Below are 19,252 nucleotides of genomic sequence, written 5' to 3'. Positions count from 1 at the left end.
AAAATCAATGAAACCAAGAGCTGGTTCTTCGAGAAAATAAACAAAATAGATAAGCCACTAGCCAGACTTATTAAGAGGAAAAGAGAGTCAACACAAATCAACAGTATCAGAAATGAGAAAGGAAAAATCACGACGGACCCCGCAGAAATACAAAGAATTATTAGAGACTACTATGAAAACCTATATGCTAACAAGCTGGGAAACCTAGGATAAATGGACAACTTCCTAGAAAAATACAACCTTCCAAGACTGACCCAAAAAGAAACAGAAAATCTAAACAGACCAATTATCAGCAACGAAATTGAAGCGGTAATCAAAAAACTACCAAAGAACAAAACCCCCGGGCCAGATGGATTTACCTCCGAATTTTATCAGACATACAGGGAAGACATAATACCCATTCTCCTTAAAGTTTTCCAAGAAATAGAAGAGGAGGGGATACTCCCAAACTCATTCTATGAAGCTAACATCACCCTAATACCAAAACCAGGCAAAGACACCACCAAAAAAGAAAACTACAGACCAATATCCCTGATGAACGTAGATGCAAAAATACTCAACAAAATTTTAGCAAACCGAATTCAAAAATACATCAAAACCATCGTACACCATGACCAAGTGGGATTCATCCCAGGGATGCAAGGATGGCACAACATTCGAAAGTCCATCAATATCATCCACCACATCAACAAAAAGAAAGACAAAAACCACATGATCATCTCCATAGATGCTGAAAAAGCATTTGACAAAGTTCAACATCCATTCATGATAAAAACTCTCAGCAAAATGGGAATAGAGGGCAAGTACCTCAACATAATAAAGGCCATCTATGAAAAACCCACAGCCAACATTATATTGAATAGCGAGAAGCTGAAAGCATTTCCGCTGAGATCGGGAACTAGACAGGGATGCCCACTCTCCCCACTGTTATTTAACATAGTACTGAAGGTCCTAGCCACGGCAATCAGATAAAACAAAAAAATACAAGGAATCCAGATTGGCAAAGAAGTCAAACTGTCACTATTTGCAGATGACATGATACTGTACATAAAAAACCCTAAAGACTCCACCCCAAAAACTACTAGAACTGATATCGGAATACAGCAAAGTTGCAGGATACAAAATCAACACACAGAAATCTGTGGCTTTCCTATCTACTAACAATGAACCAACAGAAAGAGAAATCAGGAAAACAACTCCATTCACAATTGCATCAAAAAAAAATAAAATACCTAGGAATAAACCTAACCAAAGAAGTGAAAGACTTATACTCTGAAAACTACAAGTCACTCTTAAGAGAAATTAAAGGGGACACTAACAGATGGAAACTCATCCCATGCTCGTGGCTAGGAAGAATTAATATCGTCAAAATGGCCATCCTGCCCAAAGCAATATACAGATTTGATGCAATCCCTATGAAACTACCAGCAACATTCTTCAATGAACTGGAACAAATAATTCAAAAATTCATATGGAAACACCAAAGACCCCGAATAGCCAAAGCAATCCTGAGAAAGAAGAATAAAGTAGGGGGGATCTCACTCCCCAACTTCAAGCTCTACTATAAAGCCATAGTAATCAAGACAATTTGGTACTGGCACAAGAGCAGAGCCACAGACCAATGGAACAGACTAGAGAATCCAGACATTAACCCAGACATATATGGTCAATTAATATTTGATAAAGGAGCCATGGACATACAATGGCGAAATGACAGTCTCTTCAACAGGTGGTGCTGGCAAAACTGGACAGCTACATGTAGGAGAATGAAACTGGACCATTGTCTAACCCCATATACAAAAGTAAACTCAAAATGGATCAAAGACCTGAATGTAAGCCATGAAACCATTAAACTCTTGGAAGAAAACATAGGCAAAAACCTCTTAGACATAAACATGAGTGACCTCTTCTTGAACATATCTCCCCGGGCAAGGAAAACAACAGCAAAAATAAGTAAGTGGGACTATATTAAGCTGAAAAGCTTCTGTACAGCAAAAGACACCATCAATAGAACAAGAAGGATCCCTACAGTATGGGAGAATATATTTGAAAATGACACATCCGATAAAGGCTTGACGTCCAGAATATATAAGGAGCTCTCACGCCTCAAGAAACAAAAAACAAATAACCCAATTAAAAAATGGGCAGAGGAACTGAACAGACAGTTCTCCAAAAAAGAAATACAGATGGCCAACAGACACATGAAAAGATGCTCCACATCGCTAATTATCAGAGAAATGCAAATTAAAACTACAATGAGGTATCACCTCACACCAGTAAGGATGGCTGCCATCCAAAAGACAAACAACAACAAATGTTGGCGAGGCTGTGGAGAAAGGGGAACCCTCCTACACTGCTGGTGGGAATGTAAGTTAGTTCAACCATTGTGGAAAGCAGTATGGAGGTACATCAAAATGCTCAAAACAGACTTACCATTTGACCCAGGAATTCCACTCCTAGGAATTTACCCTAAGAACGCAGCAATCAAGTTTGAGAAAGACAGATGCACCCCTATGTTTATCGCAGCACTATTTACAATAGCCAAGAATTGGAAGCAACCTAAATGTCCATCAATAGATGAATGGATAAAGAAGATGTGGTACATATACACAATGGAATACTACTCAGCCATAAGAAAAGGGCAAATCCAATCATTTGCAGCAACATGGATGGAGCTGGAGGGTATTATGCTCAGTGAAACAAGCCAAGTGGAGAAAGAGAAATACCAAATGATTTCACTCATCTGTGGAATATAAGAACAAAGGAAAAACTGAAGGAACAAAACAGCAGCAGAATCACAGAACTCAAGAATGGACTAACAGGTACCAAAGGGAAAGGGACTGGGGAGGATGGGTGGGTAGGGAGGGATAAGGGGGGGAGAAGTAGGGGGGTATTAAGATTAACATGCATGGGGGGGGTAGGAGAAAAGGGAGGGCTGTACAACACAGAGAAGGCAAGTAGTGATTCTACAACATTTTGCTACGCTGATGGACAGTGACTGTGAAGGGGTTTATAGGGGAGACCTGGTATAGGGGAGAGCCTAGTAAACATAATATTCGTCATGTAAGTGTAGATTAGTGATAGCAAAAAAAAAAAGGGCAGTTCCTGTGTGGTAACCTCCAATGAGTTCTACACAAGGGTATAAAGGGCATATAAAAGTGTAGGCAAAGGGTCTGTTTGTGTTTATACAGAGGATCAAAGCCTAACTTGGCTACCCCGAAAATGAACTAAGATACGACATGAAAAAGAACTTCCAACATCTGCACTCTCTGGAAGACTCATGCCAGAAGATGATCATCAAAAAACCCCAACAAAGATCCACGCACTGCTACAGCTGTAGATGCACTCATCCCACCAGTTCCTGGACTTGCCATGGGAATGAGGAAGGAGATATCTAAGCTGGCCTGTGCATACAGTAAAACAACAAAATTGGACTGGATCTATACTGTTGGAACTCAACCAAGAATTTGGAGAAGTGCAAATTGTAGCGCTCCAAAGTCTTACAACTACAAACTATTTATCGTTAAAAGAACATATGGGATATGAACAGTCCCCAGGAATGGGTTGTTTTAATTTGTCTGATTTCTCTCAGACTGTTCAAGTTCAGTCGGACAATATCCACCATATCACAGATAAGTTTTCACAAATGCCTAAGGTGCCTAACCGGTTTTCTTGGTTTCACTGGAGATGGCTGGTAATTACAGGTATGCTTTGGTTAGGTAACTATATTCCTATTATGTTAATGTGTGTGCACAATTTAATTAGTCGTTTAAAACCTATCCATGCTGAAGTTACTCTACAAGAAGATATGTCAAAGAAATAATCAATCTTCCCAGGTTTTCTTCTGCCTGCTACTTCTATAGCTTTTCTTCTTCCTACCTAATCACAACCTTTAAATAGAACTCGTGCCACATGTCGAATTTACAGAGTATCATAATTCTTCCAAGTGGTAAAGACACCTCAAGACAAATGCTGGGCATAGAAGCTACAGGGCATAAATATGCAAAGAAGTAAAAAGCTAACCTTTTCAAACAATAAGGCTTCTCTCTCACTTACCAACTTAACATTTCCCTGTATGGCCCCGGAAGATGACTGGTTAGCCAGAGATGGGTAAGATTCCTCAAGGGAGGAACAACCTAAGACAGGCACAGTCGCAGGGGGCCATCTGGTGAGAAAATGGGGAGCAGCAGAGGTGAGGCTTAGAACCTCCCCCCTCATGTTCTGAGAGAAATCTTCTGCATACATGGATGTTTATTGCCCTCATCTAGCTCAGATTAACACATAGTCTACAGGCACACACCTGATCATCTACATTTGCTCTCTTACAACACTAAACTCTGTTTTCTACCTTTATCTCGTATCTACCTACCACTTCAGCATTTTATTAAAAATAATAATAATAGAGAAATGTGGTATGCACATATAAATCAAGTATAAAAATCAAATGAGTATTCATATTTGAACTGACTGTTTGTAGTTCATAATGCATGAACAAAACCGAAAGCTTCTGTGATGACTGCCCTTGCACTGTTCACCATGTAACTTATTCACTATGTAAGAATTTGTACTCCATGTAAGAATTTGTTCGTTATGCATCAGAAGATTGGAGACTGACGAAAATTAGGCTTGGGGTGGATTAATGATTGTGCATTGAGTATTGACCCCCCTATACAGAAATTTATTGTGGTTAACAACTATTTGATCAATAAATATGAGAGATGCCCTCACAAAAAAAAAAAAATATATATATATATATATATATATAAACACACTTCCAATTGTAAAATAAATAAGTAACCGGGATGTAATGTATAGCATAAGGAATATAGTCAAAATATTGTAACAACTTGGTATGGTGATACCTGGTACCTAGAATTATCACGTATATAAATGTTGAATCACTGTGTTGTACACCTGAAACTAATGTAATGCAATACTGTTGTCAACTACCCTTCAATAAAAAAAAAAAAAAAAAAAAAAAAAAAAGATCACCTACAAAGGAAAACCTATCAGGGTATCATCAGACTTCTCAGCTAAAACTTAAAAGGCCAGAAGGCAGTGGCATGATATATTTAATGCAATGAAACAGAAGGGCCTCCAACCAAGAATACTCTACCAGCAACATTATCACTTAAATTTGAAGGAGGGATTAAATAATTTTGAGACAAGCAAAAGTCAAGGGAATTTACCACCCACAAACTATCTCTACAGTGTATTTCAAAGGGACTGTTAAGGATCGAAGTGCTCCTAAGGCTATATAGCTATGACCAGAGAAAATAAACCACAGTAAAGGAAGTAGACCAATTAAGTACTAAGCAAATGCAAAATGAAATCAACTACCCACAAAGTCAGTCAAGGGATACACAAAGAGTACAGAATATGATACCTAACATACAAACAGTGGAGGAGGAAGAAAAAAAAGGGAAAAAAAACCTTTATATTGTGTTTGAATTAACGTAATAAGCAAGTAAAGAAAACAGTAAAGAAGGTGCCCTTGAATCTTTGGTAACCATGAATCTAAAGCCTATAATAGCAATAAGTACATATCGATAATCACCCTAAATGTAAATGGACTGAAAGCACCAATCAAAAGATGCAGTGTTACAGAATAGATAAAAAAAACAAGACCCATCTGTATGCTGCCTACAAGAAACTCACTTCAAACCGAAAGGCATAAACAGACTAAAAGTGAAGGGAAGGAAAAAGATATTTCATGCAAACAATAGGGAGAAAAGAGCAGGATTGCAGTACTTGTATTAAACAAAATAGATTTCAAAACAAAGAAAGTAACAAGAGACAAAGAAGGATATTACATAATGATAAAGGGGTCAGTCCAATAAAAGGATATCACCATTATAAATATCTATGCACCCAACATAGGAGCACCTAAATATTTGAAACAAATACTAACAGAATTAAAGGGGGAAATAGAATGCAATGCATTCATTTTAGGAGACTTACACACACCACTTACTCCAAAGGACAGATCAACCAGACAGAAAATAAGTAAGGACACAGAGGCACTAAACAACACACTGGAACAGATGGACCTAATGGATATCTACAGAACACTGCACCCAAAATCAACAGGATACACATTCTTTCAAGAGTGCACAAGGAACATTTTCCAGAATAGATGACATACTAGAACACAAAAAGAGCTTCAGTAAATTCAGGACTGAAATTGTATTAACCAACTTTTCAGACCACAAAGGTATGAAACTAGAAATAAATTATGCAAAGAAAACAAAAAAGCCCGCCAAGACATAGAGGCTTAACAATATCTCCTAAATAATCAATGGATCAATGACCAAATAAAAACAGAGATAAAGCAATATGTGGAGACAAATGAAAACAACAACTCAATACCCCAAGATCTGTGGGACGCAGCAAAGGCCGTTCTAAGAGGGAAGTATATTGCAATACAGGCTTACCTCCGGAAACAAGAACTATCCCAAATGAGCAGTCTAAACTCACAATTAATGAAACTAGAAAAAGAAGAACAACTGAGGCCCAAAGACAGTAGAAGGAGGGACATAAGATCAGAGCAGAAATAAATAAAATTCAGAAGAATAAAACAATAGAAAGAATCAATGAAAGCAGGAGCTGGTTCTTCGAGAAAATAAACAAATTAGATAAACCCCTAGTCAAACCTGTCAAGAAAAAAAGAGTATACACAAACAGAATCAGAATGAGAAAGGAAGAATCACTACAGACACCACAGAAATACAAAGAATTATTAGAAATACTATGAAAAAATATATACTAACAAACTGGATAACCTAGAGGAAATGGATGATTTTCTAGAAAAATACAGCCTCCCAAGACTGACCCAGGAAGAAACACAAAATCTGAACAGACCAATTACCAGCAATGAAACTGATTTGTTAATTAAAAGTACAGATGAACAAAACCCCTGAAACAGATAGCTTCACTGCTGAATTTATCAAACACTTAGAGAAGACCTAATACCGATCCTCCTTAATGTCTTAAAAAATGTAGAAGACGTGGGAATATTCTATGAGGCCAGCATCACTCTAATACCAAAATGAGGCATAGGTACCACAAAAAAAGAAAGTTACAGACCAATATCCCTGATGAACACAGATGCAAAATCTTCAACAAAATATGAGCAAACCGGATTCAAAAATACATCAAAAAGATCATCCATCAAGATCAAGTAGGATTTATTCCAGGGATGCAAGGATGGTACAAGATTCAAAAATCCATCAACATCATTCACCGCATCAACAAAAAGGACAAAAATCACATGATCATCTCAACAGATGGTGAAAAAGCATTTGACAAAATTCAACATCCATTCATGATAAAAACTCTCAACAAAATGGGTATAGAGGGAAAGTACCTCAACAGAATAAAGGCCATATAAGACAAACCCACAGCCAACACCAAACTTAATAGCAAAAAGCTGAAATCCTTTCCTCTAAGATTGGGAACAAGGATGCCCACTCTCCCCACTTTTATTCAACACAGTACTGGAGGTCCTAGCCATGGCAATCAGACAACATAAATAAATAAAAGGCATCCAGACTGGTAAGGAAGAAGTTAAACTGTCACTGTTTGCAGATGGCATGATATTATACATTAAAAAACCCTAAAGAATCCACCCTAAAAATATTGGAACTAATAACTGAATTCAGCAAAGTTGCAGGGTACAAAATTAATACACAGAAATAGAAATCTGTTACACTCCTACATATACTAATGATGAACTAGCAGAAAGAGAAATCAGGAAAACAATTCCATTCATAATTTCATCAAAAATAATAAAATACCTAGGAATAAAACTAACCAAGGAGGTGAAAGACCTATACCTTGAAAACTTATAAGACACTCATGAGAGAAATTAAAGACAACACCAATAAAAGGAAATACACCCCATGCTCATAGATAGGAAGAACTAATATTGTCAAAATGGCCATTCTGCCTAAAGCAATTTACAGATTCAGTGCAATCCTTATCAAAATACCAACAGTGTTCTTCAACAAACTAGAACAAAAAGTTCTAAAATTCATATGGAACCACAAAAGACCCCAAATAGACAAAGCATTCCTGACAAGGTAGAATAAAGCTGGGGGTATTATACTCCCCAATTTCAAGCTCTACTACAAAGCCACAATATCAAAACAATTTGGTACTGGCACAAGAACACACCCATAGATCAATGGAACAGAACAGAGAGCCCAGATATAAATCCAAGCATATATGGCCAATTAATATATGATAAAGGAGCCATGGATATACAATGGGGAAATGACAGCCTCTTCAACAGCTAGTGTTGGCCAAACTGGCAGCTACATGTAAGAGAATGAAACTGGATTACTGCCTAACTCCATACACAAAAGTAAACTCGAAATGCATCTGAGACCTGAATGTAAGTCATGAAAACATAAAACTCTTAGGAGAAAACATATGAAAAAATCTCTTGACTATAAACATGAGCAACTTTTTCCTGAACACATCTCCTTGGGCAAGGGAAACAAAAGCAAAAATGAACAAATGGGACTACGCACTAAAAAAATCTTTTGTGCAGTAAAGGACACCATCAGCAGAACAAAATGGCATCCTACAGTATGGGAGAATATATTTGTAAATGACATATCCCTGATAAGGGGTTAATATCTCAAAAAGATAAAGAACTCATATGCCTCAACACCCCAAAAGAATATAACCCAATTAAGAAATGGGCAGAGGATCTGAACAGACTTCTCTGAAGAAGAAATTCAGACGGCTAACAGGCACATGAAACGATGCTCCACATCACTAATTATCAAAGAAATGCAAATTAAAACCACAATGAGTTATCACCACACACCAGTAAGGATGGCCAATATCCAAAAGACAAACAACAAATGCTGACAAGGATGTGGAGAAAGGGGAACCCTCTTACACTGTTGATGGGAATATAAATTAGTGCAACAATTGTGGAAAGCAGTATGGAGGTTCCTCAAAAACTTAAAAATAGAAGTACCATTCGACCCAGGAATTCCATTCCTAGGAATTTACCCAAAGAAAACAAAATCCCAGATTCAAAAAGACATATGCACCCCTATGTTTATCACAGCACTATTTACAGCAGCCAAGATATGGAAGCAACCTAAGTGTCCAACAGTATATAAATGGATAAAGAAGATGAATGGTACATATACACAATGGAATATATTCAGCCATAAGAAGAAAACAAATTCTACCATTTGCAACAACATGGATGGAGCTAGAGGGTACTATGCTCACTCAAATAAGCCAGGTAGAGAAAGACAAGTATGAAATTATTTCACTCATTTGTGGAGTATAACAACAAAGAAAAACTGAAGGAACAAAACAGCATCAGATTCACAGACTCCAAGAAGAGACTAGCAGTTACCAAAGGGAAGGAGGTGAGGTGGGTGGGTGGGGAGGGAGGGAGGGAGGGAGAAGGGGATAAAAGGGCATTATGATTAACACACATAATGTAAGCGGGTCATGGGGAAGTCAGTACAGCACAGAGAAGACAAGTAGTGACTCTATAGCATCTTACTATGCTGATGGACAGTTGACTGCAATGGAGTGTGGGGGCACTTGATAATAAGGGTGAATGTAGTAACCGTAACATTGCTCATGTGAAATTTTCATAAGACTGTATATCAATGATACCTTAATAAAAAGAAAAAAGAATAGAAACACAGAAAAAAAATGTGACTGAGTAGGGAGGAGGAACTGAAACAAGGAAAAAAACTGTAGTCCTGGTCTTAAACTGGAACTATCAATATAAAGTCCTGTTTTTTCTTTAAAAAGAGAAAATTATTTTTCTATCTCTGTCCACTACAAAGCTAAAGATAAGAGCAATCCAGTAGCAAGGAATACCTCTAGTACCCAGCCTGTAATTTCTAAAAACTGTTTCCTACTAAAAGAAAGTAGGACTCCTTTGAGAAATGGCGAATTTCAAGTCAATGTATAATACGATTTTCTTGTCATAACACAAAGAAAACTATCAATCAAAAACTCATGGAATCATGTCAAAAGGACTCAAGAATGAACTTGAGTAGGTTCTTACAAAGGATAGGACAATTTGAACATTGTAAATATAAAAACAGCAAAGAACTTAAATACTTCAAATACATATAAACCCATATGTTTATGAAAAATATATTTTTTAACTCATCAGTCACTTTTGGAAGATGCTAGGTTTTTAATTCATGAGTTTAAAAACTGCAAAATGAGAAAAAGAATCAAGAATTTATCCTTCCTATCCTTGTAAGAACTGTCCTTAAGAATCACCTTATAAATTGTCATGGAGAAATATTGCTTTATAGAACATTCCAATAAATAAATAAATAAGGAAGTACAGAATTAGAACGTCATGATTTACAACTCATAATGAAATGAAAAATCTAGGCAATGATCCTAAAAGGAGAGACAAGCAGATATATGCCTCAACTGAAATACACACCACTACTTATTAGGTGTTCTTGACAAAAAGTAAAATTTAATCTGATAGGACTTTAAATCTAAGTATGAGTTTATAGGAAATACAGGCAAAAGAAAAACATACTAAGTATGGGGATACAGTTGGCAAAAACCAGACTATGAAAGCTCTCCTAGAAAACTCAACTTCTTCAATAAAAATTCTGAATGGAAGATGACAAGAATGAAGAATTATATATCAAAAGACACTTGAAATATATCAACCAATCACAATGTATAGATGTTTGGATCCTGATTTCAACAAACACACTATAAAGTAGGATTTTTGAGACCAACAGGAAAATTTGAACACTATTTGAAAATATGAGTATTAGAGATGTTTAAAAACTCCTTATCTTTCAAAGGTACATGATGAAATATTTGTGGACGAAATGAAATGTTTGGTTTGTCTCAAAAAACTCTACAAGTAAGGGGAGGGGTATAGAGAAAACAAAGTTGGCCATGAGTTGATAACCCATAGGTGATACATAATTTATCCAGTTTCATACAACTCTCTTCATATAATTTCCTCTATTTTTGTGTATGTTTGAGTTTTCAATACAGCAACAGGGTAGGAAATAAATCTATACATAACTATCATTGTTTGGTTCTCAATTAATTTTAATGAATCATAATTCCTTTTTAATGCAGACTAGAGGTTAACACTCAGGTATACTTCATCTCTAGGCAGGAATAGTCTAGAACAAATCCAAACAAAGAATTAGAGTGGAAAGTCCAGATGACTGTATCTACTAATGTTTGGTCATCAAAACAATAAAGGCTGTTCATTTTTCAGCAAAATAACTTGAATGTGAGGTTCTATTTGGCCTCAGATATTGTCTTAAATAACTAAGTAGCTTCATTTTTATGTATTCTTAAACTAATTTTAAAGTCTGATAAATATAATAAAGAGCAGGTCTGAGTCTTATACTAACATCAAACAGTATTTATTATGTAATTACAAGTATAAGATAATTTGTCTAAAATTTGAATATTTGTCTAAACAAATCCTTAAACAAAATTCCAGAATTATAATGTTCTACAAGAGTCACCTGTTCATCTCTGCTGTAGTTGTTTTTCATATTCTTGGCTACTATGACAAAAGATAAAATAATAATGACCTGCACAATATTAACCATATCAAAAATATTTAATAGATAAATCTGCTAACAGTTCATTTTAAACATATTTATCCTAATAATCACATATAATAATCTACTGAAATGACAATTGAAATACACTTTCTGAAAAAGTACTTAGGCCCATATGTCCAGCTAAATACACTGGATCAACTCCAATACTTTTTACTTTGATATGCCTCAATTTGTACATTAACTCAGATCTTCTACTAAGCTGTATGTTCACTATAATGATCTTTGTGTTGCTTTTTTAAGAGAAATTTATAGATCAATAAACTTTATATCAATACTAGTTTCATCAGTATTTTTTGATGAAGCCAAAGAAAGTCTATTTTTTGGCTTCATCCCAGAGCATACAATGGTTTCTTACTAAAAAGTTTTGAAGATCTAAATTATAGGTGATTATATCAGGATCAAAGAATCTGTTGAATACCTCTCTAATAATAAAAATCCCTTAAATGGAATCCCAAGGTGACCTCTGACCAATGAAAGCACAATTGGCCGGAGCCTATAATTAACTCTAACTGTTTTCCACCTTTTCCTTCCCAAAAAAAAAAAAAAGCCTAAGACTAGAAAACAAGCTAGCTTTCAGTAGACTCATAAACACTAAGAATGGACTGATGGTTACTATGGAGGAGGAGGAGGAGAAGTGGGTGGAGAGCGTGAGGGGGATAAAAGAGCACAAAAATTCTCAATCATAATATAACTTGGTCATGGGGATGGGAGTACAGCATGGAGAATGTCAGTGATTCTGTAACATCTTCCTACATTGACAGATAGCATCTGCACTAGTGGGAGGGAGGATTTAATAATATGGTAACTGTGGTGTTATATATTTGAAACCAATATAAGATTGTATATCAATGACATTTCAATTAAAAAAAAAACAAGCTAGTTTCTTAATTTTTATCCTGTAGTCAATTATTTTGGTAGGTCCAAGCTCATCAAACCTGTAACTCAGCTGTCAACAGTTTAACACCTATCACACTATAGAATTAGTACTGATGTTCAGATTGATCTATTAGGTCCTATAAATCCTCAATAAAATATATTAAAAAACATGCAAAGCTCTTGGGTCAGATGAAACCTGGGTTGCGTCTCAACTCCACAGTTTTATAATTTGCTTTATGACTTGGAGCAAGTTAGTTGAGACTTTGTATGCCTGTTTCCTTATTTATTAAAATTGGGGATAAGATCACTTATAGAGGTTTCTGGGGGGGCCTAATGGGGATCAAATAATACAGGCAATATACTTAGCACAGTACCTAATATAAAGTACTATAGTATTCAAAAAATGTTCTTAGATTTTATAGTGGTGGTGCTAGTAGTGTAACAGTGGGATTAAGTAGTAAGAAAAAAAGTTAGCAACAATGGTGAAAGCTGAGAGAGTTTCTATACAAACTTTAAAATAAGAAAGAGCAAATAATAACACTATGTCCCTGAATTTCAAGGTAACTGAAACGTTTCTATATCAAAACCTCCAAGGTATGAAGGTTCAAATATATTCTTAGGCCTTAATGAGACTTCTGTATTACATCTGCTTAACAAGCATTTACATATCATTAACCTCATCAACACTTTTAAATTAGTATGATCACAAATGATATATATTGTTGTACTAATTATCATAGATTTTTTTCATTGCTAATTGAAAGCAGAATTTCATTTCATGAGTAATGGTTAAAAATCTTTATGTCCTACTAACTGCAACAATTAGGTAGTAAAATCATTTAAAATTTTTATTTTATTTTAAATAAGGTATCATTGATATATATTCTTATGAAGTTTTCACATGAAAAACAATGTGGTTACTACATTCACCCATATTATCAAGTTCCTCTCCATACCCCATTGCAGTCACTGTCCATCAGTGTAGTAAGATGCCACAGAGTCATTACTTGTCTTCTCTGTAACTATCTGTCACTATCTTCCCCATGATCCCCCCCACACCATGTGTACTAATCATAATACCCTTCAATCCCCTTCTCCCTCCCTCCCCACACACCCCTCCCCTTTGGTAACTGCTAGTCCCTTCTTGGAGTTTGTGAATCTGCTGCTGTTTTGTTCCTTCAGTTTTGCTTCATCATTATACTTCACAAATGAGGAAAATCATTTGGTATTTGTCTTTCTCTGCCTGACTTACTTCACTGAGCATAATACCCTCTAGCTCCATTCATGTTGTTGCAAATGGTAGGATTTGTTTCTTTCTTATGGCTGAATAATATTCCATTGTGTATATGTACCATTCATCTTCTTTATCCATTCATCTACTGATGGACACTAGGTTGCTTCCATATCTTGGCTACTGTAAATAGTGCTGCAATAAACATAGGGGAGCATATGTCTTTTTGAATATGAGAACTTGTACTCTTTGGGTAAATTCCTAGGAGTGGAATTCCCGGGTCAAATGGTAATTCTATTTTTAGTTTTCTAAGGAACCTTCATATTGCTTTCCTTAAAAATTTTTTTAGATTACAAAGGTCAACAAATACACACCAAAGATACATTTTAACAACTATGAATTATGCAATGAGTCAAAATTTCCCATGTAAATTATTCTTCACATTCAGAGAAGGGATCAAATTATGGGATTTCTACATTGATAACAGATCCCTAACACAGTAGTAGAACCCTCTTTGAAAAGAGACAGGTAGATGTTTTAGTTGAAAATTTTGTCTTAAAAAAAAGGAAACTATGTAGGAAGATGTTACCATGTGGATTACAAATCATGAGGAAGTAGAGTACTCAATGGTAATTAGAAACCAGGCTTCTCAATTCTGGTGCATGTCAGTTTCCTAAACAGCTTTAAAAAAATACAGATGTGCAGGTCTTACTGTCTAGGAAGTCTGAGTTAATTGGTTTGGATATCATGTGGTATACTTTTTTAAAAGCTCTTCTGAGGGTTCTAATATACAGCCAGGAGTAAGAACTACAGTCATACATAAACTAGAAATGACTAATTAGGGAAAATGATTATGGAAAGAAAAAGAAAGGAAAGAATGGCTAGGAGAATGGTACAAAGAGTCAAGATAAATTTGATGATATCCTGGATAATATGGATTCCACAAATATGTATTAGGATGTGTATGACATAGCTCTTCCCAAGACATTTAGGGCCCAAGAGAGTTTTTTTTTAATGACAAGTGACAATGAAACATGGAAGAATGTTGTAAAATTTCATTAGAGTATAAACAAAATGTTCTGGGAGTTAAGGAAGTCACAAAAAAAGTTTACACAAGAGAAGAATATCAAGGTCAAAAAATATAGGAAGAATGAGAAAAAAGAAAACATACATAAGCATTTTTTATTACCACTGACTAGAAAATCTATTAGGCTAATAGCACACAGAAAAATCAAACACAAATAAGAATACATAGAAATTTGCAATTTTAATTTGACTATTGGAAATTTTTTAGATGAAAGTTCCCTTTAAAAGCATTAAAAAGAACATTGCAGCTAAAAGCAAAGCTTGGACTAAGATTTATCAAATGGAAGGACTATTAACAAATTAATCCAATAGAGCCCTGGTTTTTCTACTGAGAGAAAGATTTCTTATTTTATGTAAGACTCTAAGCTTTTCTAAGATACGCCCCACAAAAATGACTAAAATTTGGTGTCTGGTATGGGGAAAAGGAGAGAAATTTGTGAAATTCTTATATCCTACTGGGAGAACATAATCATTTTAATGAACTAAGAACACAGTTTATAACACTAATATTTACAGTAGACAAGAAACCTATAATGCACATTATCCTAATTGGTCAGACAAAAGTATAAAGGTTCAAAATTAATTCTTATGTTTCCAAATAAAAGTTAAATGGCCTTGGAAATCTGTGAAGCTATTAAAGAAAGAAATGTTGATATCTGACAATTATAGAGTGATGGAAAGAAAAAGTCAGGGAAGTAAGTCATCAGATCAGATTTGACAGTAATTAAACAAAACAAAACTAGGTTACAGTATCCACAGGCTTAAACTATTTCAACTGAGTCAGTATTCTTCCTTGACTAGAAGATGTTTATCAGAAGTTAGAAATTCAAAACAAGTTTTGCTTTTTATAAATACAGTTATAACCATACTAGAACTGACATTCGATAGGCGGCTTCACAGAAATATTTTATATGAAGAATAAAATACACTTCAACTTGTATAGGTCCTAAAAAAAATTTGTAGAAAGATCTTTGAGCAAAATGTAGACAATCAGAATATTTGAAAGTCTTTTTAAAAATCACACACTTTTTTTATGAGGAGTATTTTGTCCTTTGATTTAGGATACAATCAAAAAAGTAAAATTGACAATAAAAGTAAGCTTTTCCTTAGGTTCAAGATAAATCCAAGATTATAAAATTTTCATTCTATCTTCCAAGAAATACTGGAAATAAAAATCCAACCCTGTTATTAAATATTTTTCCAGATAGCTTTGAATAACTACTTTTCACCTACATTATTGGGCATAAATTTATGAGTCAAAGAAAATGAAATAAAATAAACTACACAACCTTTAGGGTAAAAACTGCAAAAGTTTTAGAATTTGTGTTCAGCAAGCAAGCATTTAATCATTAATTCTATTTCTTAGCACTGCCCTATTCAGAGGATAAAGCACTCTATGTGGATAAAGCAATTGTACTTTGCAGAGTCAGCTCCCAATATGCATCAACATTCATATTATATAGTGACAAATGAAAAACACAGCCTGTCACTATAGAAACCCATTTCGCTAAAGTAGTGACACAATTACTATTATTTAAAGAATATATTCAACACACATTCAAAAATAAGAATACTTAAAATTTTCGAGGTGAAAGGGAAACTAAAAATCATTTAGTCACTCTGGGTTCCAGGCTGGGAAATCCAAAGTAGGCTTCAAAGGACTAGTAATCACTCAAAATTGATTGCAAGATTTTAGGTAGAGGTATATTTTTATGGAAAGAAAGTACAACCACAGCTTTCAATAGAGTCTCAAAGCAGTTTGTAACCCAAAGTTTTCCTATAACACCAAGCCTGGATTAGGTTCCTCCCCTAAGATTAGAGCTCTGTAGTAATCTGTACATTTATCATCATACTGTACTGACCTATATCATAACTACCCAGTAATTTCTGCCTTCCTCCTCCCACCAAATAAATTATAGCAACAGTGAAAGCAGAGAGCATCTCTGCTCTGTTCATGGCTATACTCCCATTATTCTTTCTGGTGCCTGATATGAACTGGTAGGTGATCAACAACCATTTCTTGAATGAATCAATCATTTATATAATTAAATTTGGCTCAACTTTTTAAAAATGCTTCTAAATTAATATTTCAATTACATATCCTTAGTCAATAAGAATTTATAATTCAACTAAAATAAACTTATTTTGAAGCTAACTTTTCCAAAATACATTAAGTATCTATTAAGTTACAGAGCACATCTTTCAAAAAACTTCTTTGTAGTCACCCAATAGTGTTAAGGTTTGGATGGGTTTCCAAGCTGATAGGAATTTCCACAAGGACACAGCAGCTTGCTTAACTGAATGATATTTTAATGGCTTGCAACTGGTCTGTGAATTAAACACTTCAACACAATATCACGTAAAATAACTAAAACCCTAATGTTAAAGGTATTTTCAAAATAAGAACTTAAGAGAAATGAGGTCTTTTCTATCACTGCATGGAATTTTTTGCAATGTGATAGACCACAAATCACAAGTGAATTTTAATAATTATTAAATTTAAAATCTATTCAAGAGCTTTCAATGAATTTTAGATATACTGGTATTCCTTCCTCCAGCTTGATCTACTTTATTGACACAGAATTCATTCAACATTTTCAAAACATCATCATTTTCTAAGTTTTGACTAACCTTCCATAGATTTCATCTACTAGAAAAGTTAAGTTTGCTTCTCCATCCAAATGGCTCTGTAAATACTGGTCCTGTATTTTTTATTTCTTTGTTTTGCTAAAACTATCAGAATGACAACATTACTAAACAGATTAATCTGAAAGAAAAAACACCCATGTAACTTTAAATATACTCACACTTTTTCAGTAAATGTTACACACTAAAATTTACCTTTAAGATATTTCTAAGATTATTTGTAATGGCTTATTTAATGGACATACCGGAAGCTGTGAATGCCCTGAAGTTCCTGCTGCAGAACCTCTTGTGTTGTTGCTATTAAGTCCAAGGCTCCAACAAATTCAGAAGTAGATAACAACACCTGTACTGTAGGCTGAGTCTGGTGTACAGTGGCCATTAACTTCAATTTATTGTACACTTTAACACAATTATTTCTGGTAAGTGCCAGTCTTAAGATGTGCAATGATCCTTCACACATTACTTTATCAATCTGTGCAATTTTATCTCGAAGCATTTTTACAGCCTGGGAAGTTTTCTTGAGGTAGTCCTGCAATTCATGTTGAGAGGTCATTGCATGAAAAAATGCTTCTGAACGAAGAGAGATCTGGTGAGCAATATTTACTTCCACAATATCCAGATAATGGCTCAGCTTAAAAGGGAAAGAAAAAAAAGAACATGGAGTATTATAAGTACATCTTCCTTAACCATCCAAAAACTTGATGAAAATGATACAAGACTTCTACGGATATTTTAAAACTCACTGTGTAAACTGTTTAATACAGAGTTCTTGATAGGGCATTACAAAATGGAAGGAAGATGAAAGATACAGCCTAAAGATTAATATAAGACAAAAAAGTGGAAGAAGGTGATTTAACTTCTTTCTCGCTCCTTTCATTACTACCCTTCAAACATCAACTACTTTCTAGAAAGTAAGAGTGCCCCACAGTCATCTGAGATTATCCTCATTTCAGAAGTGCTAAAATCTGAAAGAAAATGATTTCCTTCACCCCCATACATCACTGCTATCACCAACATCACATATCACTTATCTGACTAAAAGATGATTATAGTCACCATTTCTATGTACCAGGTACTGGTATTTTATATATGACATTTCCTAATTTTAATAATACTGGAGTACAGGTATTATTATTATTTTACAGATAAGGAAACTGATGCTCAGCTAAGGAAATTGAGGATCACAGACATTAACTTGGACAAAATCATGCAGTTAGAAGTGGCAAAACTAAAATCTGAACCCAGGTCTATCTGATTCAAAAACCGAAGCTCTTGTACTATGCTGCCTCAAAATGCTAAAGAATCCATGGGAAACTGGACATCTACATGCAAGAGAATGAAACTGCATTATTGTCTAACCCTGTACACAAAAGTAAACTCAAAATGGAGCAAAGACCTGAATGTAAGTCATGAAACCATAAAACTCTTAGAAGAAAACATAGGCAAAAATCTCTTGAATATAAACATGAGCAACTTTTTTCTGAAAGCATCTCCTTGAGCAAGCGAAACAAAATAAAAAATGAACAAATGGGACTACATGCTAAAAAGCTTCTTTACAGAAAAGGATACCATCAGTAGAACAAAAAGGCATCCTACAGTATGGGAGAATATATTTGTAAATCACATATCCAACAAAGGATTAACATCCAAAATATATAAAGAACTCACACACCTCAACACCCAAAAAGCAAATAACCCTATAAAAAATGGGCAGAGGATATGAACAGACACTTCTCCAAAGAAGAAATTAAGATGGCCAACAGGCACATGAAAAGATGCTCCACATCGCTAATTA

The 19,252-nt window shown here is 34.9% G+C and overlaps 1 protein-coding gene across 5 annotated transcripts in view; it reads right to left on the bottom strand.

The window, feature by feature from the left end:
- Positions 1-19,252, bottom strand: part of VPS54 (VPS54 subunit of GARP complex) — a 134,739-nt gene that overhangs the window by 77,097 nt on the left and 38,390 nt on the right. For all 5 annotated transcript variants that reach the window (XR_008995830.1, XM_057497147.1, XM_036890430.2 and 2 more), the window contains one exon: positions 17,703-18,088. Coding sequence is in view for 4 of the 5 variants with exons in the window: in XM_057497147.1 (XP_057353130.1) it covers positions 17,703-18,088 (386 nt within the window). In the remaining variant the exon portion in view is untranslated. The remainder of the gene's footprint in view (positions 1-17,702; positions 18,089-19,252) is intronic.

The sequence above is a fragment of the Manis pentadactyla genome, chromosome 2, assembly GCF_030020395.1.
Source record: "Manis pentadactyla isolate mManPen7 chromosome 2, mManPen7.hap1, whole genome shotgun sequence".
Lineage (NCBI taxonomy): Eukaryota > Metazoa > Chordata > Mammalia > Pholidota > Manidae > Manis > Manis pentadactyla.
This window is presented reverse-complemented; position numbering and strand designations above follow the sequence as displayed.